The sequence below is a fragment of the Dipodomys merriami genome, unplaced genomic scaffold (assembly GCF_024711535.1).
Source record: "Dipodomys merriami isolate MVZ:Mamm:240054 unplaced genomic scaffold, mDipMer1.0.p SCAF_3, whole genome shotgun sequence".
Classification (NCBI taxonomy): Eukaryota; Metazoa; Chordata; class Mammalia; order Rodentia; family Heteromyidae; genus Dipodomys; species Dipodomys merriami.
Window position 1 is genome coordinate 27,360,860 of NW_027204492.1, and position 21,228 is coordinate 27,382,087.

General features: G+C 40.5%; 1 protein-coding gene across 2 annotated transcripts in view; it reads left to right on the forward strand.

Moving 5' to 3' along the window:
- Positions 1-9,871: 9,871 nt before the first annotated feature.
- Tmem255a (transmembrane protein 255A) overlaps positions 9,872-21,228 on the forward strand; it is a 53,486-nt gene continuing 42,129 nt past the window's right edge. For both annotated transcript variants that reach the window (XM_070039809.1, XM_070039810.1), the window contains exons 1-2: positions 9,872-10,067; positions 17,641-17,783. In XM_070039809.1, coding sequence (XP_069895910.1) covers positions 10,010-10,067; positions 17,641-17,783 — 201 coding nt within the window. In that variant the 5' untranslated portion in view covers positions 9,872-10,009. The remainder of the gene's footprint in view (positions 10,068-17,640; positions 17,784-21,228) is intronic.

The following is a 21,228-nucleotide window of genomic DNA, read 5'->3' on the forward strand; positions in this document are numbered from 1 at the left end:
TTTATGACTGTCAAAATGAAGGCTCAGAGAAATTCATTGATTTGGTGAAACACCTGAGAAAAGCACATAGTCTTCTGATGACAAGCCTTAAGTATTTTCAGTCATGGTAACATACATGAATACTGGCAGTGGAGAATTCTAAAAGGAGGTATGTGTTGATTGGGAGGAGGCGCGGGCAAGGGCTAAAGAAAGTCACCTCCAAGTAGGCTATCAAAGATAGCACTTACAGACAACCAGAGAGCATGCTGGAGAGAATGTGCAGGCTCTTCTCCTTCAGTAGTTGGCAAGTAGGATGCCTTAGCTGCAAATGAGTCTTCTTGCCAGGTGGCAGAGAGATGTTTGGTGTAATTCGAGGAGAGATGGTCACATGTTTGTGCTATCTTGGATTAGGCTACCCTTAGTAATCTTCCCCAGCAGCCTCTGGCTGCTCACACTCTTCAGGCAGTGCTCACTCAAGTCCAAGGCACTAATACTAAGAGAAAATACTCAAACGCTTTATCAATAATGTAAGACAGTGCCCAATGCTTTAAGCAAGCATAATATAATTTTAAAATGTAGTATGTAGTAGACTGCAACTTAATTGGAAAGGATGTTTTGGACCATTCAGGATGCTACAGAACATTTGGCATAGCCATTAAACACTGTCTTCCAGACTCCAGGAATTTAATTGCAAATGGTTAGGTAATGCACAGCTGATGGAAAGAGATTTTCCCTTAAATTGATTCCATGGTACATGTACAGGCATGGATACTTCAACATCGTTTGTAATGATGAAAAACTGGAACTAAATTAAATGTCCAATCACAAGGGATTGCTTAAATAAATCTGAAATATTTATATGAGAGAATGACGTGAAGCAGCTAAAAAAATGAGGTAAACCTATATATAGTGGCATAGAAAATAGGTCCATGAAACAGTATTGAGTTTTTAAAAAGGTAAGTTAGAGAATAATATTTATAGTTTGGTTCAATTTTTGTTCACTATGTATGCAAGTATTTGTATGTGCAGAGGAAAAGTAGAGAAATTTGGGGAAATATACATCAGACTCTTAACACAAGTTACCTCTGTAGTTTGAGATTATGAAAGGAAAGTTTTCATTTTAGTTGCTTTATTTTTGGGGGTCTTTTATAGCATTTTTTTTCCAGAGCTGAGGACTGAACTCAGGGCCTTGCGCTCACCAGGCGGGCGCTCTTCCGCTGAGCTAAATCCCCAGCCCCGAAAGTTTTAATTTTTAAAATGTATACACCTTTGTATTTTTGAGATTTGTGTGTATATTTTACCTTTGTAATTTCTGAGTGTTTGTTAAAGCAAGCTAGACTATATTGAACTATAGCTATAGCAGCATTGTGTTTTCCTGAGTAGAGTTGCATGGCTTTATGTCCATATGGCCTTCAATAGAGTTCTTACAGGCCTGGTTGTATTTCTTTTAAACTGTGACATACTAAAATATAATCTTACCAAAGAAATTAACTATAAAAGCAAAGTTGCTGGTTTCCCCCCCTCTTTCTATTCTATCTTACCCATAATCTCCCCCTTCCCACAGAATTCCTTACAGCTTTTCCAGCTGCTCCGTCCAGGCAATCCACAGAGTAGACAGCCCTCTACTGGTGTAATGTCAGGGGCATAGACAAGGTTGGACCAAAAAAATATATGCCCACCTACCAGTACCAACAAGTTTTAACTGCACAAATTCCTTTGAAAGACATGACACATTTTCTAGAATTTGCACACAAGCAAAGGAGATTGAATATGTGTGTGAGAGCGGGGGGGGGGGGGGGAAGGAGAGGGAGGGAGAGAAAGAAGGAGAGAGAGAAATAGAGACGGAAAAGAAAGATGTAGGGAGAGAAGGAGGGAGAGAGAAGGAAAGAAAGAAAAGAAAAAAGGAAAAGAAAGGAAAAAGATGTACCAATATACCAAAGTAGATGCATCCTGAGTGAATGTTGAGTGTTATGAAATATTCACCTGTTTATTTCTTTTACTAATCAGAATTGGAGGGTTGGTGAATTATATATGTCCTTTAATATATTTAAAAGTATAGAAAAAAGCAATCTAATTTTACTATTCAGAGATAATACTATTTTTTAAGTTTCTTAAGTTGTCATTTTTCTCTGTATATATATGTATATATACATATATGCAATTTTAAAACACGTGGGCTCAAACTGTATGTGCAATTCTTAGCTTCCTTTTTCAATCCTTCTGTATATGTCCAAGTCCTTAAATATTTGAAAACAGTATTTTAATACATATATGAAATATCCATCATATATTTGTGGTATTATCTAATCATTCCCTACATTTAATATTTCATCACCTCCCCCCTCAATTTTTTATGTGGGTACTGGGGCTTGAACTGAGAGCCTGTTACTGTCCCTTAGCTTTTTTTCTTTTTTTTTTAAAATTGTGAAAATACCATATAGAGGGGTTACAATTACATGGGCAAGGTAATGAGTACATTTCTTGTCAAGCATTGTTGCCTCCTCCTTTGTTTCCCCTTACCATCCCTTCCCATCTCCCCCCCTCCCCCCTTCTTCACCCCCCTACCCCTTACCCCCAGCCAAAGTTGTAAAGTTCATTTTTCGACATGACTTGTGCATCTCATTGTTGCAATGGGTCCACCTGTATCCCTATTCAAACAATTTGTTTTTTACCTTCCCCTCCACAAATTATACCAACATCAAATACAGTCAAAACAGGGGTTATACCATGGGTGAGGGACATACAAAACAACAAAGAAATCATCTTATAAATATGTTAGAAACAATCACAAGAAAGAAAAAACATTTGAATCCTTATTTTGGGGTTCATTTTGCCTACTATCAACTTATCTGACCATTTCTGCTTGTCTCAGACATAAACTAGTAATTGCAAATAAGGGAAACCATGGGCCCTATGTTTCTTTGGGCCTGGCTTACTTCACTTAATATAATTTTTTCCAAGTCTTTCCATTTCCTAACAAATGGGAAAGACTTAAAGAGAAACTTCTCTGAAGAGGAAAGAAGGATGGCCAATAGACACATGAAGAAATGCTCAATCTCCCTAGCCATAAAAGAAATGCAAATAAAAACAACATTGAGATACCACCTCACCCCAGTGAGAATGGCTATAATCAAGAAATCTAATAACAACAGATGCTGGGGGGGGTGTGGACAGAAGGGAACCCTACTGCATTGTTGGTAGGAGTGTAAACTTGTTCAACCACTTTGGAAAGTAGTATGGAAGTTCCTTCAAAGACTCTACATAGAGCTCCCCTATGACCCAGCAATCCCACTTTTGGGCATTTACCCAAATGATCACAAACAAGACCAGACTAAAGCTGCCAGCACAACTATGTTTATTGCAGCATTATTTACCATAACTAAGATATGGAACCAACCCAGATACCACTCAGTAGATAAATGGATCAAGAAAATGTCCCTTAGCTTTTTTGGTTTGTTTTTGGTGTTGGTCTTGGGTCTTGAACTCAGGGCCCAGGCACTGTCTTTGAACTTATTTTGCTCAAAGCCAGTGCTCTATCACTTGAGTCACAGCTTTACTTCTGGCTTTTTGGTAGTTAATTGGAGAAAGAGTCTCATGGACTTTCCTACCTGGGCTGGCTTCGAACTGCTATCCTTAGATCTCAGCCTCCTGAATAGCTAGGATGTAAGGTATGAGCTCCTGATGCCACTGGTGCCCAGCTTTCCTCCCAATTTTCAACTTGTAAATAGCATTGCCATTGCCATTCCACATAAATCTTAGTCCAGATTTCTCTTTCCTTAGTACATATTTCCAGAAGAAGAATTGCTGGGTCACAGAGTGTAAATGGTTTTAAAGACTCTGCAGAGCAATTTTAACTGGTAGCAAATCTATTGATTCCCAGAAACTACTGAACACAGAAACCCTCTCCAGTCCAAACTTGAACTAAGCAGTTAAACAGAAATCCCTGCCTGTGAAAATGCCACTTCTAATTAGATGTTTAATGATTTTTTGTTGGTAAGGATAAAGGAAAAGAGGTATTGAGCGCTGTAATTAATTAGAGGAAGGAAAAAGTGCCATTATGGCTTAACTGAAACCTATTCTACAAATCCTACCAACTGTTATTTCTTCCAGGTACACCAAGACATTTACATTGTGAGATTCCCCTAAGGCACCTTCCAACGCAGTTCCTGTGGGCTTTAGACCACTCCCCTTCATATACCCTCCACTTTTTCTGATGGAAAAGTAAAAAGTATGATGAATTTTTCCCTTATTAAACATTTTACTGCATAAAATATGTTTGAATATGTTAATTATGTTTAATCATTAACTATTCTCCAATCTATTGGTAGTACTGAAGTCTGAATTCGAGACCTTGCACTTGCCTGACTGAGAATCTACTACTTGAACCACACCTCTAGCCCTGGTTTTTGCTAGTTATTTTGGTAATAGAGTATTGTGAATTTTCTGTCTAGGCTCATTTTAAACCTTTATTCTTCAGGTTTTAGCCTCCCTGAGTAGCTAGACTTACAAGTGTGAGCCATCAATCTACATCCTTACATTTTGTAGTTATTAGACTCTGTTATGTTTATTCTAAAATTCAAACATTATATCTCTTTTAAAATATTGTACTGTCCCTAGTGCATTTACTGCTTCGTGTATTATTTTTCTCTGTTACTGTTTTATACCTTCAAATTAGGGAATGTGAAATTCTGTGCAAAAAAATTTTTTTGACTTTAAAAGGACACTATCGCCTTCCTGTAGTAGAAAACAGATTAGCCATTCTTCAGAACTTCGTCATCAAGAATTTAGTAAAATAGAAATACCTGTATCATTTTGATATTTTGTTGATATTTCCAGTATACTTTGAAGTCAAGATAATTTCTTTGTATTCATTTCCATATAATTCTCCGGATGCTTCTCGCTACACATTAATGATCAAAAAGGAGACATAATTTCCACTCCCTGCCTGTAATAGCTATAATATAAGCTGGATGGAGTTTCACTGTGTAGGAATGAACTACTTTGGATTTGATTAATTGAAGATGGGCTTTGATGTGGTGTATTTGAAAGCTATTAAATATAACTTACAGCGATTAATAAAATATTTACTATTTCGAAAGTTTGCTTTTATAAGGAATAAATTGACTCTTTCAAATACAAACAAACAAAAGTAAATATATGCATAGAGAAAAATTTTGGAAAAAACTCAATCCAATAGATTTTTATCTCTGGAGAGTAGAATTCTGAAGAAGGAATAACTTGTTATATCAGGTACCTGTTTAGTTTTTAGGATTCTTTAGTGTCATTTTAAAATTTCAGTCATCAAAAAAGTGCAATAAAAGTGTCATGTGTTTAAGTAGTATTTAAATGTCAACTTTGTACCAAGAATAACTGTTACAGGAAAGTTGAAAGCTAAATATCAGGAAGACTGGGTGTGTGCAACAGAGAACAATAAGTCATAAAACACTGAAATCTGAGTAGTTGCACATTTCTAAGCTCCTTGGGATCCTGACACAGTGCTATCTGCCTGTTGGGATTGCCCTCTGGATTCTAGATGTTACTGCACCCTTGTGTCCAGCTGAACTCCAATCAGGCTTCTTGACTATTCTATCATTGCTGACTGACTGTAACTAGGTATGTCTTTAATACTAAAACAAAGTCTTTTTCAAGAGAAAATCCAGGAGATCTGGGGACCTGGACAAATTAATGTGTTGACAGTGGGAATATGCTTTACTACAAATGTTTTGGACACAGTTTGGTATATTCAAAGGCCTAAAAATATGAGAGCTTAATAATAAACATCAGAATTGTGGTAACTGATGGAAGGGTAATTAGAGGAGGGAGCTCCAGGGAGCCATCTGGGATGCTGAAAAGTTTCAATATCTTGATCTGGTTGGTGTTACAAGGAGCTATATGCATATATAAACATATACATATAAATGAAAATTCACCAGTATGTGTACTTTATTACATGCATGGTGTTAAAAACTCAGTTAATTGTATGTGGTTTGGCACTTTTGAATCAATAATTCCACTGTCATATTTTACTGTATGCTAGAAAAAGAAAGTTGCAAAGATTTCAGTTCATTGTATTATTTATAATGTTGAAAAATTGGAAACCTTTAAAATATCCAGTAACAGTAGGGTACTGACAAATGATGTCCCAGCCACTTAAAATCACATCATTAAATATTTTTATTGGTATTGGAAAATACAATGTTTGGTTGACAAAAGAAGATTACAAAATAGACAATAACAAAGTAGAGATTTGTACCGTTACTGCTCTTTGATGCTATGGTTATTTTCCTGGTACACAAAGAAAATAACTACTTGACAATGAGGAAAAGTCAACTTTCATGGGTAAAATAGCACCCTCTAGCATGACTCCTTCAATGAAGATTCAGCTGTTTGTGGCACAGATACTGAATACTAGGCATTGACTTAAGAGAATCTGGTAGGTCCAACTCCAACTTCAATTAGGAATGCTTTAACTTTTTCAGGTACTCCATTATTCAGAAGCTCATCTCTGTCCTTGAGCAATGCAAGCCTGATAAGTGGGAGGCAAGTGGTATTAATCAGGGTGTGGAGATAATGTCTGCGATGTGTGTGATTGTGTGTGTATGTATGTGTGATTGTGTATGTGTGTGATGTAAAAACTTGTGTGCCCATCATTTTAATTTTGCATGTGTACATTTATGTGTGCATGTGTGAATATACTTTTAGCCTTGATTCCTCTAATGTACATTTCCAAGTTTGGAATCTGGAAAGTACCACAGTGATTTAACAAGTCAAATAAGTCATAAAATGATGTGACTGAATGGTATGGTTATTTCTAAAGTGAATATTTTTGAGAGAGAGTACCATCTGGCATTTTTCGAGCAGTCTAAAGGCTTCTGGAAAGGTCCATCATTATTGGTTTGAAGAAGACAGAGAGAAATAGGCTGCAGCCCCATTGGCAAACATTTCCTGATGCTATTAAACAGTTTGCAACCTAGGGGCAACACTGTATGCTTGATTAAGCTTGCAATGAAAGAGATTTATTTTAAGACATTTTAGTAATTTCTTATTCATCTGAAGCTAACCAAGCAGTTTTATAGCAACTTTCACTTGCGTGAAAGATGTTTCTTTATCTTGACGGTTTGCCTATTCGTAAATTTTACTATGAACGTATTTTTTGTATGAAATCTGCATGTGCTTTACATGAATCAAACCAGAAGTGAGCCCATGAAAAAACACCTTTGTGCAGCTAATCCTGAATTAAAATAAACTTACTTTTGAAGAAAGAGAGGTTTAGGTACTGAGCTTGGCTGAAATGTGGGGCTTTTTCATAGTTCTTATTTTAGTACCTCCTCTTTTCCCAGCTCCAAACAAATACACCATCTCTGGGGAGAAGGCTGCTACTACTCTTTGAGCGGCTGCAGCTGCTACTATTGTCACAGTTACTGATCTCAAAGTCATTTTTAACTTGACTGAGTGCCTGCTGTGTTCCAAGTCCCATAAGGTACCCCAAGAAGCAGTATGAAAAAAATACACAATACACAGATCTTTAAATAACCAGATCTTCTAGTGTTTTTTTTAATAAATACTATTCCACTTCACACAGGATTCATGAATGTTGGAGAAAGCAAGGTTCACCACTATTAAGGGCACCTCACTAGTTTGTGGCTTTGGTTATCAAAGTCCAATTACATATGCCATCTGCATCATTTCTGGGGTAATATGTTTCTTTCTAAAGTGCAAAGGCCTCCTTCTGTCCACTGAAACTAGTATGGTACAGTAACAAGTTTCTATTTGGCTTCCTTCAGTATCTCTACCTGTGTGGTTGGTATAAGGGAGCCAAGTATCTCTAAAGAGGGTGTTAAACATTCTTTTCTAGCCTGCATAAAAAAACCCCTTTTCCGGCTGGGAAGGTGGCTCAGTGGTAGAGTGCTTGCCTTGCATGCATGAAGCCCTGAGTTCAATTCCTCAGCACCACATAAGCAAAAAGAAAAAAGCTGGAAGTGGCACTGTGGCTCAAGTGGTAGAGCGCTAGCCTTGAGCTGAAGAGCTGAGGGACAGCACCCAGGCCCAGAGTTCAGGCCCCACAACCGGACCCCCCCTCAAAAAAACACAAAAAACTCTTCCTCAAGGCTACTTTCACAAAAGTGAAATAAGCTAATTATGAAGCACTCCTGAGAAACCATTACAGGTTACAGGAATTCTTTATATTAGATATAAGGTATTTAGGGTGAGAGGAGGAAGAGACAAATAAACAGAACTGAAAGACAATCACTGTGATTGTGTAAAAGTATAGGACTTCTTTCTGCTTTTGTAAAGCTTATGGAGACTGACCTATACACCAAACATGATTAAGACAGACACTTCTACAATAGTGGTCCTCTTGTCTCTATCTGAGATATATATCATAGATCTCCAATCACACCTTTTGTATGCAGCTGCTAATAATACTTGAGACAACACTCAACCTGGAGTACCCAAGTTCTTTATAAAGAGCTTTCTTTATTGACCTCTAGAAAGCATGTTTTCTTTCTTTGGAAAATGAGAAAGGGAAAGAGCCTATGATTCTATTTTCTGGACAAAGTAACAAAAATCTCACAGGCTAACAAGGCAGATATGGAAAGAACCAAGTATTCTTCATCCTAGTGATTCTCAAAAGAATGTTATACTTAACTTGGTTTGGAATTTGGGGACATGGAGGCAGTTGCCAAAGCAAGATGAGCACTGCTGTGTGAGTCCAACTGTTCTATGCTTGAATTCCATCTCTGCCACCTAATAGCCAAGTGGTCCTAGATTTTCATCTGAGATTCGGTTTCTTCATCTATAAAATAGGGTTGTTGATTATTCCTCTTCCTTACATGGCTGCTATGATGAGAAAATGAGATCCTTGAGCAAAAATAGTAAGGGGGCTGGGCACCAGTGGCTCATGCCCATAATCCTACTTAGGAGGCTGAGATCTGAGGATCACAGTTCAAAGCCAGCCAGGACAGGAAAGTCCATAAGACTCTTACCTCCAATAAACCACAAGAAAATCAGAAGTGGCATTGTGACTAAAGTGGTAAAAGGCAAGTCTTGAACTGAAGAGTTCAGGGACAGTGCACAGGCTCAGAGTTCAAGCCCCACAACCAACAAAAAAATTAAAAAATTAAAAAAAAATAGTAAGGGGATGCTGATACAAGGCCATGTTTGCTTTAGAAGACTATCCTTCTAGCTCTTACGGTGCTGTTGGTTCTAGAATTGTCAGATAAGGCTGTGTCCTGTTTCTCTTCATATCTGCATAATTTTATACACTCTGGTCACATCCCTTCCCAGCCTTCATCATTCTAGACTAAAGAGTCTGCATTTGTTTAATCTATCTTCATAAGACAGCCTCCCTCCACCGTGCTCTTGATTATACAGTGGCTCTTTTCTGGATCATCTCCAGCTCCATTATGTCATTCTGGAAGCTCTAAGACCAGACCTGCACAAATGTGTGTGTGTGTGTGTGTGTGTGTGTGTGTGTGTGTGTGTGTGTGCGCGCGCGCGCGCGCGCGCGCGCATGTGTGCATGTGCATGCGCGTGTGTGTTTATATGTTCTTCAGCTCTGAATCTGTGACTCTGTGTTCCTCCCCAATTATAAATTCTAAAACAAGATGATTTCCCAAGACCCTCTCCTCAGGGTAGGCAAATTGCCCCCAGGCTGGAGCCTTTTTTTTTCTATCTCTGTGCAGCTCTGGCCCCAAGGGGCTAAAACAGCTCCCAGTCTGGCTTGGGAAGCTGGGAGTTGGATAACTAGGATGGGAAGGCGGGGGGGGGGGGGGGGGGGGGTCTTGCGCAAGCGCACGCTGCTGCTTGGACTGCCAATGCTGCTGCCTCCTGGAGCAGAGGGAGGGAGCAGAGGGGAAGGGAGGGGGAGGCGGCTCTTGGGCTGCAGCTCTCAACCAAAGGCAGTCTCCCTCAGCTCTCTGGAGGGACCAGGAGAAGGAGCCGCGGAGTAAGATGCTCTGCGGGGCGCCCTGAGCTGGGGGCGCTTGAAGCATCTTAGGGGACTGGGGCAAACGGGACAGATTTCACCATGCATCAGTCCCTGACTCAGCAACGATCCAGCGACATGTCCCTGCCTGATTCCATGGGTAAGTCTAGCCGCCCTTCCTCCGGGCGGCGTCAGCAAGGAGTGCGCTGCCCTTTGGACTGCCAGCTCCGGGCTGTCCTGAAAGCTAGACAGCCGGAAACCAGAGGGGTCCACGCATCTCAGTATTAATGGTGGTGGACCAGAACCCCAGGGGAACTGCCCGGCTGTGGCGGGTGGGCAACGTGCGGATATTGGAACGCCAAGCTTGTGTCTGAGTCCTTGCCCTGGAGTGCGGGTGTGTGCGTGAGTCTACAGACTTACACCCACTGGTAAATCCTAGCAGCCTGGGGATCAAAACACTTCCCCTTCAATCGTCGCCTTTGATTTCTCTTCGATGTTGCCTCTTTGAGAAGTCCTCCTCACTTCCAAGAGCTCAGGAAGTAAGAAATAATTAGACGAAGCAGGGTCTTCGCCCATTTCCCAACTCTCTACAAGCTGCCCTAAAATTCTGAGCTGCGTGAGCGAGGGCGGGGGATGGGGATTTGCACCTTGTTGATGGGGGGGGGGGTCGCGCAACCCTAGGGGCTGGGGGTTGGGGAGTAAGAAAGAAGAGGGGAGTGGAGAATTCCTGAGGAATCACTTAACACACTCTAACGCTGTTGTCTGCGTTAGCACGATCAACATTCCTTGCATTTTGATTCCTATTCCGTTTCTAAATGCAAGGAATGTGCGTGAATGTGGAAAATGGTGGGGAGGGGGCGAGAAAGAAGATCGACCGCGAGCCCGCGCATCTTCTGAAGTCGCGCTTTGCCTCTCCGAGTGGAATGGAGGGGGAGGGGCACTTTTCGTCACCTTTCCTTGTGAAAACTGGGGACTGCGATCTTCAAGCAGCAAGTTGGCTGCTCCTGTATCCTGCTTTTTGGTAGTTATCAAAAAAACAAACTCAGTTCCCTCCAGCTGTTAGGCATCTTCCCAAGCCGTATGATTTCACTGGGCGGAGAAATTAATTTAGAGCCCTGGAGAGCGGGAGGGGATTGTGGAACCATGATCCCACCTAATCTTAAAATGTGTCTCGGATACACTTCAACGAAATCGAATTCTCTCCTTTCCAATACACTTTACATTCTGCAAAGCCCCTCGGTCCCTAATTCCTTAGCTCTTGTTTACTCAGGTCGTCCACGAAGAATTTGCGGGAACATCTGTAGGGGGAGGGGACTGGGAGAAGATTGACGCCCCTACTGCCTGCAAAAGGTTCAGTCGCAACAAAATTCGTATACGAAAGCCCACCCCAAAAGTGCGATCTCTTTGATGGTGGGTCAAATACGTATTGTATGATTTTGTATACTCCGTTTAAGAGCTGCTCTTTTCACTTTAAGGGCATAGTTACTTGCAACGCAAATGAGGCCAAGGACTCGGGTCCGAATCTAGAGTCCTGCAGTCTCTCCCTCCTCCTCCCCTTCCCCCTCCCCATCTCTCTTACCCTGTCTCTCTGTCTCTGTCTCTGTCTCTGGGTCTGTCTCTGACTCTCTCTCTCTCTCTCTCTCTCTCTCTCTCTCTCTCTCTCTCTCTCACACACACACACACACACACACACACACACGCACTACGCACGCACACACACGCACACACTCGCACACAGAATGCACTCCTTACCTTGGCCAGCTGTGGCGCCAACATGGTCTTGGCTCCCTCCCAGGCCAAGCTGTTGCACCAAGAAAAGAGAGAAAAGAGCAGGTTGCGCAGCTCCCATTCCAGCTGCGGTTGACAACCACCTGCAACCCAAACCTCCTCTTCGTAGGCCGTCTGAATGCGAGGAGTGGGCAAATTAAAGTTCAGGGCTTAAAGGGTTGCTATTTGATACTCCTCTATGGGCCGCGAAACAAGATGAACAGACCTCTTTCTTGGACTCCCAGGGGCCTCAGCCAATCTTGCGTTTCTCCAAAGGTCTGCGCAACAACAAGCTCAGTGGGTTTCGCCAAGCCCAGGCACAACGCTGCACAAAAACAATCGTGGATCTCACAAAGACACCGATCCTTCATCATGCATTCACCTTTTTGAAAATCCTCAAGCGAACCGCACTAGCAGATTCCTACGTAGAGTGGTAACCCTGGATTCCCACAGTTAAGACTGGGGAGTCTCCTTGGACCGGAGTTCCCTGGCACTGGTCCCGTTCAGCCCAGGCCTGAATCAGCATCTCGGATGCTTGGGAGCTACTCCCACTTGACTCAGTTCTGACAACTTCACCTTTGCAATGCATGAGCGGCGGGGGGGGGGGGGGGGAGGTGGGGTGGATGAGTTAGTGTTTCAGCCTTCAAGGGCAACATTTCTGAGGGGATTCCCTGTATACTAGCCACACGCGCGCGCGTGGCACACACACACACACACACACACACACACACACACACTCCACACCACACCACACACTGCACCAAAGTGCCCATCCTCTGTATTTGTTAGTTGCCTGGGGGGTTAGCTCAGAGCAGAGCAGGAGCTCTGCAGTTATGAAGATGGTAATATATCTCCTGCACCCTCCATCCTCTCTCAAGAAACCCCTCTATTCCGTTTTGGCAATAGCGCCCCCAGGGGCTAAGGAACCTTTATTACAGTTAGCCATTACTTTACTCCTCAATAACACAATTTTATCTCGCTGAGGAGGCCTTGGATATCTCTGTTTAAAGAATTGACTACAGAGGTGGAAGTGATGAATTTCAGCAGCTCTCAGAAAAATTTTAAGAGATTGGTAGGGCTTTGAGATGTTATATGAGTAGCCACCTGTTTCCGAGGATGCTCAAGGCTGAGAGTTTCTGGAAACCTCTCCTGTGAGAAAACAGATTCAGGTAAGCAAATTCCAACTGGTTCAAAAGATCAACTCAGAAAATTACCAGTCATCAAGAACATACTGTACAGAAAATAATACAGGCCTCCATCTTTACTGCACTCCAATAAAGATTGAACATCCTACTGAATGTCTTGGGAGCGGAAAAGCAAGAATATGCTTAAGATCAGTAGGGCTAGGCAGAGACTCAATCCTGTCTTTTTAGCAATTCATACTGGTGGACATCATATGACTTTTGGATCAGACCCACAGTTATAATTGTAATCATAGCAATTACATTTAATACACTTACTGAGTGAGGTATTTGGGAAATTAAAGATCTGAAATAATAAGTGGTTGGAGTATGGGGAGCTTGAAAAGCTTATGGAAAATGTGAGTTTTGAGCAGGTTTCAAATGAAGGGAGAGAACAATTGAAATGGAGAAGGTTCTAGAGTGGGAGTTTCATTAGGGAAGGGACTTAAAGGAGAGAGAATTGGGTTGAATTTGGAAGGATAGAGATAGTATATATTCGGGTGCTTGTAGAGCACAGCATCTTGTTCTTCAGGATGGTGGGATGGAGGTGGGGCACTGCAGAGAGGGAGGGCTGCAGTAGATCTGCGGGAAGGCTGCTGGGGCAGGCAGACAACAGCAATGAGATTCAGAAGCTCACTGTTGTTGATTGCAGGAGTTGTTTAACAGTGGGCACAAAGTAGACAGGGTAGTGAGAAACACTGTGATTAGGACTTTAGTTGAACAGATGGTTTTTGGTTCTATGGCACTCTCTTGTGTATCCTGTTTTAGGAAGCCAATACTGTGAGGATAGTCAATGTGTATACAAGTAATTCATTCCATAACTTTTTCAATTAAGACACAATCAAGTTTGGTTATTGTTACTGTTATTCAACAAGTACAGACTACTTCCTAGGTATCAGACACAATGACAGGCAACTGTCAGTTCTTTGAAAAGGGTTCATGAGGTGTCTATGTTCATACCACCCTGAATGCACCAATCTCGTATGAAAAGGGCTCATGGTGTCTGAGCTCCTTTGACATATTGATTTATATGCCAGTTGATGCATTAATTTATGTGTTTTAATTATAATCAAATTAATTATAATAAAACCTGATTAAGATGGTCCTGTGAATACAGGACCATCTAAAGAAAGCCTTTAGTATTGCCCTACCATGAGCAGGGCTGTTCTCACCTCTAAGATAGAACAAGCACCAGGAAAATGTCCTAAGCACACAAAAAGATCTGTCTTCTAGACCCTTGGCCACACCTTCACAAAATCAAGTTGATTTGAATTTAATCAACTCAAATTGACACTGAAGATAAATTGAGGGGTGATTCACCCAGATGTTCCTTAAAATTGTCAACTCCCCAAGTGCATCTAAATTTTAAAAAGATTTTTTATTATCTGTAACTAGTGGTACAAAGGGGCTTCAGTTCAACATGTCAGTTTATGAGTACAATGCCTCTTGATCAATGTCACTGCTTCCATCATTCTAGGGAGAGAATGTAACCCCATCCCTCAAGTTACTTGTTTCCTTTTTCATGTGTGTACATGGAATACCATGACTATATATTTTATTTTACACATTTGTAGTGTTTATAGTATACAAAAAGGAGGGATCGAAGAAGCATCAGAAGACATAAAGTAGATATTCCATCTAGTGAAGTTAGAACTTTCTTTTTTCATTTTTTATTAGCAAATGTTAATGGTACAAAATAATGGAATTCATTATGACATTTTTATTATATAATATATATGTTATATTTCTTGGTAATTTCATGGAAAACAAACCCTATCTAGAGGCAAGGCCCTTGTGCCCTTGACTAGTTTTCTCAACTGATTGAATTTTCAATTCAAGCTCTAAAGCAAAGAAAAAAAAATAGATTTTCCAATGACACCATGTGGTTTGCTGAGTCACTTTTCTGACCTGGCTCCTGTGCTTTTAAGAGTTAGAGTGATGTTTGCAAATAAGGCCCAAGAGCTGTGAATAGGATTAAGGGTCAGTTGGTGGGGAAGGAGCAAGCCTGTGAAATAAGTTAGTAAAAACCGTGCATATATACATAATCCAATTTCATCTCTAAGGTTACATCTTCCCTCATAAGATTTTCCCTGGTGCAAGTCTCCCCTGCCATGCCCCCTTTCTCAATTTGGGGGCAAGAAAAGGCTAAAGATCCTGTAGGAATGACAAAGGAGAAAAGAAGACAAGAATGGGAGGTGGTGTTGATATATTTAGGTTAAAGTCCCTTGTGGAACACAATGAACACTATCACCAAATAGATTTTAGGAACCCTGATTTAGAGACTCATTTAGGTTGCCTCAAAGTCGAGAAAGGATAACTAATGTTCAGATCAATTGAAGAAATTAAATTCTGTTCATTCTGTCCCCCCACTCTTCTCCCTTCCCAGCCTGGCAGTTGTAATTGCCAGGCTTTGTTCATCTGTCTGTCACCCATTAACTTGTTCTTTGCATCCCTAGTCGCCATCTCACACAAAGGACCCTGAGGTCACAGGTGTCTCTGGGCCTTTTATTTTTTTCCCTGTGGGGGCTGGACTGAAGTCTCACTGTAGAGGAACCTCTTTTCTCCAATCTCCTCAGCTCTCCTTTCAGGGTAAGATGGGCACTTTAGTATATTTGTGCCTATATATGCTTAAACTGCTTTTACACTTTGATGCAAAATGATGTTAGAATAATACCTTATTAGAAATGGCTTGATGAGTCACCTCCCTTTCTTTAGGCTGACATCAGGGGAGATGGCCAGCCCCTCCCACTTCCCTAGGAACTGGGATCACAATGGGAAAGACAAGATGGATGGTGGGTCTAACTCATTCAACAGTCCAGACTATTTACAAACTAAAGGGCATATCTGCAGGAGGTGCAAGGCTGGCTACAGCCACGTCACTATCAGGTTTCCTAGGTCTTTCTCTCTTCTTGTTTTCTCCTCTTTTTTCCCCTTGGTCTTTCCCTCCCTTCCTTCCCCCACCTCAGTAGTGCAGTCTGGGCAGTTTCCCTCTGCTACTGCTTCCTTCCAGAGTTTACAGTGAGGCCTTCCAGAATGACTGGATGTTACATTCTCAAAGGTTTCTTTAGGGTCATCAATTACAGTCATGCCACCTGGACAACCACTTCCCCATCAGGTTCTCCAGTGGTTCATTCTCCTTACCTTCCACAACTCTGCTAGAGAACTGAAATCTCCTAGCATCCCCTATTTGATCATTTTTACCCTCCAGAGAACTCCTAGACAGTAACCCTCCCCAAAGTATTTCCTGGTGCTCCCCTCCTATGTTTTTCCTGAAAAATGCCCATAGAGTGTGAAGCCCTGCTTGAATCCTTAAAAAAATGTTAAATTGAAAAGGAAGCTTAGATAACATTTTTCTATGCTATCTAATAAGCCTGTTTTTCAAAAATGTAAAAATAAAAAAATATTGGCTTGCCTTATCATGTCTGATATGCCCTGAGCAGGAGAATGGGTTTCATATCATTTATATTTATGTTGGCTTCACATAACCCTAAATGTGTGTAAGTTAGAATCCCTTCCATCTACTTCCCCGATATATATCTTTGTGGACTAAAGGCCTCCCAACATTTACTTTATTACACTCATTTGTTATGTGACAAATCTTGCCAGCACACCATTTTAAAGTTTATATGTGAGGTGGCAAATGTCAGAAATAAATGAAAAGAAAATCCCTAGTACCTGACTTGGTTCTGATATTTACACTGAAAATGAAATTTCATATCTCTAGCTTATGAATAAGACCACCTTAGTTACATATTGACTTTAAAATATTTTCATTTAATAGCCCTACACAAACATTTTGCATTCATCATATGCCTTTATAATTTAGCCTAATAAAACCCACCTTACTAAGTACAGATGACACATCTTTTATGCAATGCCAAAAGCACAGAACTTGTTTTGTTTTTATATAACTGATGAGATTTCTTCTGTTATTTTCCAATGAGAAATACATATTTTCCCTCAGATCTCAGCCTCCTAACATTTTGGAAGTTTTCTTCTTTTTTAAAAAAATTATTAAGTAAAGCTTTTTTTTTTTGGTGTGTGTGTGTGGGGGGGGATTGTAGGGCTTCAACTCTGGGCCTGGGCTCTGTCCCTGAACTCTTCAGCTCAAGGTAAGCACTCTACCACTTGAGCCACAGCAGGGACACAGAGGTTTTTCTTGGTTGTTGTTGTTTTTAATGTACTATGTGATTTTTTGTTTCTTTTGTATCTACTTCTCCCTATGGTATATCCCATGTTGTCACCGTATTTGATTTTGGTATCTTGGTATCTATATACGTTTATTTGAATTAGGGAAGGGAAAGAGAATAATAGAATGGTGAGACAAAGAACCAATGCAACAGCAATATGCACAAGACAATATGTTGGAAATTATCTGTACAAGCTGGGGGTGGGGAGGGTGGAGGGAAGGGAAAAGAGGAGAAAAATGAGGAAAGGGGCAAGTGTGACAAGAAATGTATTTATTACCTTACTTATGTAAGTGTAACGCATCTGTACATCACTTTGACAATAAAAGCATTTAAAAAACCTGAATAAACAAATACATTTTAAGAGGAAAATATTTACTATTATAAAAGTGATGTACAAAGGGGTTTCAGATATATAAAAGGACATTTTTATTATAAAAGTGGCAGTTGATGACTACAAAACTGAAATTTCCATCACTTTGCTGGAATTCCACTCCCTAGAGACAACCACAGTTACCAGTAGGAGTAGGAGAGAAAAACCTTCCTAGTAAAATTTTTCTGGCAGAAATGAACAGTCCCACTTTCTTTGTGTTTACAGGAGCCTTCAACCGGAGGAAACGAAACTCCATCTATGTTACTGTGACTTTGCTTATTGTATCGGTATTAATTCTCACAGTGGGCCTGGCTGCAACCACTAGGACCCAGAATGTAACTGTTGGAGGCTATTATCCAGGAGTTATTGTAAGTATGGAAAGCATAGATCTGGGCTCTACTTTGGTGATGTAAAATTGTGTTTGACTTTCTTGAGTTTGTTTAGATTTCCTCTTTATACCTTTCTATATTAATACAGAAAGGGGACTCTTCTTATGAAAAGCACTGGACTGAGACTGAGAGTCCTAGTGCCATCTCTGAATATGAGCTGGAGCAAGTAATTTTATTCTTGAGGACTTTGGTGTTCTGATTTAGGAGATGTTTCTAACTAGCAGTGTTAATCAGGCAAAGATCCTTTTGGGGGGGGGGGGAATCATGTTTTCCTGCATGTACTAGAAGTCAACTGATCTTACCTGGAGTCTGATCATCCTGCAAGCTTGATCAACAAAAAGCATGGATCAGCAAAGAAGTCTGTACTTCTATCAGAAGAAAGATATCCAAGAGGCAATCCTAAACCATGTATATTAATTCATTTATTAAATTATATACATGTTTATTAAACACATTTAAAAAATGGAAATTCAAAAATGAGGTGAAAATGAAATAAACAATTTTAATGTCATTATGCAAACATTAAGTATCACGGGAAGATAATCAGGGTGAAGTTTATCATTAAACATAGTGGCTATCAATCCTTTTTTCAAGTGGCCCATGAGATAATTGTGGGTATTTTGGGCTGACCTTTTTGCACTCAGGGCGTTGTGTTTGCTAGGCAGACAGTCTACTACTTGAACCACTCTCTCAGTTATTTTTGTTTTACTTTTCAGTTAGGTTTTGTGGTTTTTCCCAGGATCAATCTTAGACTGCTCTTGATCCTGTCACATAGCTGGGATCACCATGCCATGTCCTACTTGCTTGTTGAAATGGAGTCTCACTAACTTTCTGCCTGGGTGATCCTCCTGATCTCTGCCTATTGAGTGGCTTTGAAGGCCTAAGGATTATAACTATAAGTGACCAAGTTCAGCCCTTGGCCAACTTCTGATCAGATATGATTAGCTTGTTGTTGGAACTATTATTTTTTGTTGTTGTTTTTAGTTTTTTGTTTGTTTGTTTGTGTTTTGGGGTCCGGTCGTGGGGCCTGAACTCTGGGCCTGGGTGCTGTCCCTCAGCTCTTCAGCTCAAGGCTAGTGCTCTACTGCTTGAGCCACAGCGCCACTTCCGGCTTTTTTCTTTTTGCTTATGTAGTGCTGAGGAATCGAACCCAGGGCCTCAGGCATGCAAGGCAAGCGCTCTACCACTGAGCCACCTTCCCAGCCCCTAGGTTTTTTTTATTTTTTTACATCAGTTCTCAATGTTTTCCCTGGGAATTAGAAATATTAATTCTGCCATTTTTGTTGCTTATTTGTGTTTTCTTAGTTGTCTTCAGTTTTTGATTTCTTAACAGGAATTTCTAGTCCTATTTGTTAGAGCTAGTTTAATTAAACCTAGATCATCTAATCTGGACATACATAAAATTCCCTGCCATTAAACCTTTGCTGTTTAGAACGTGTCCTCTTCCCCAAGGACAGCTCTCTGATCATCTGATACTCACACTGATGGTGTGTGCTAGTGCCAAGCCATTTATTGAATATTAGGAAACATTTTTTTTCTTTTTTTAGATCAACAATAATTGTCAAACAGAAATCCTAATGGTTTATTTCTATATTCCAATGGATGGTTTTATCCACCCCTGAGATGCACACAATTAATTTCAGTGATAGTTGAATTTGTTGCATAAAAATACATTTACCAGCCTATCCAACACAGAGAGACTCCGTCTATGTACAGAAAGCCAAAACCAAAACAAACAAAAAACTTTATTTCAGTCTGTATTACTGAACCCTAAAGTTAATTCTAGAAGTTGTACCATATTTTTAATATGAGATAAATGGTTTCCCAGATGTAATTGCTAGAGCACAGGAAGGAATAATTCATTTTTTTAAATGAGGAAAACAAAAAGATCTGATATATTTTTGTTCTCCCTCTCCCTCTCTCTGTCTCTCTGTGTCTCTGTCTTGGCTCTCTGTCTTCTCTGTTTCTGTCTGCCCCCTCCCTCTATCTCTGAGTTGGTAAGAAGAAAGGATTAGAGACATGCTTATTACCTAGGTCGTCTATTCCATTTGAATCCATTCCACAGTGTGCCTTTCTCTTTGGGAAAGGGGCTCTGGTGTGGGCTGTGCTCCCCTCAAGCTGAAGGCTCTTTTGTAGATTTTGGGCTGGCTTGTCTCCCAACTGAAGGCAAATGTCCCACAGACACCAGTTGATGTTCTGTGTCCTCTGATAAACATGTGCTGTGAGAACTCACCCAGTCCACTTCCTGTGGTGAGGCAAGAATACCTGACATCAGCAGAATTGGATTTTATTTTTAAATGCAAAGGGAAGGGGGAGGAAAGGAGGGGGTAAGAGCATTGGCTTGGAAAGCAATTTATAGGATCTGTATGACTTTGTGTGCTTCAGGTAGCTGCATTAGTAAACTATTTCTGACTGATGAGCAAATGCTCAAGTCAAGATTCAGAATCCCTGTGGGTGAGATTTTTACATATTATTTAAGAGTACAAATTCCTATTCATGAACAGTGGTTATGAACCTTCTCTGTAGAATGTGACTGTGGGTGGCAAGGTTGGAATAGATTAACAAAGGAATAAGGGCTCATGATTGTGTTATTCAAGCACCCGATGTTCAGCTCGTACTGGAGGTTGAAGCACTGGAGGTGTATGTCGTGTGTGTGTTTCATTAAAAGGTAAAATGGACGTAATAAGAGAACTATCCTAAATGCATGCTATGCCTCTTTGGTTTAACCTTTAAATTTTTTTCTGGAGATTATTTCATTAAAATGAGTTTTAATTATGGAAAGTGAAAGGGAGAAGTTAGCAGAGCGAAAAGTTTAAAAATCCATTCGACTTTATGGGTCAGATCATGTGACAGTAAATAGAATGAGGACTTCTATCTCTGCAACAATAAATACTTGAGAAGCTAGATTTGTCTGGGAACAGGGTGTTTTCACTAATGAATAGCTTGTTTATTAAGGAATTACTTGGAAGCCCATGTAGATTTCTAATCCAGGCATGAACAGGAGTGACATGGCGAACCTGTTATCTCACCTATGACCTTACCTTCATAGCCTCGAAAGACTCTGATTCTGATTGAGCCCAACAAATGTGACTTTTTAATGAAATAATCTTTTATTGAAAAAGTAATGTGTGTTAAACTTCCATTTTTGTCTTAATTTAGGGGAGTCTTAATTTAGGTGGATCACCAATCACCTGAAGAACTAAAAAACAGTAAAATATGCTTGGCAATAAAACCAAGACTATAACATGGTGCTTTAAGTATCTGCACTGTCAAGCCAGGTGGTTCATGCCTGTAATCCTAGCTACTCAGGAAGCTGAGATCTGAGGATCGAGGTTCAAAGCCAGCCCGGGAAAGTCCATGAAACTCTTAACCACCAGAAAACCAGAAGTGTCACTGTAGCTCAAGTGGCAGAGGTCTAGCCTTG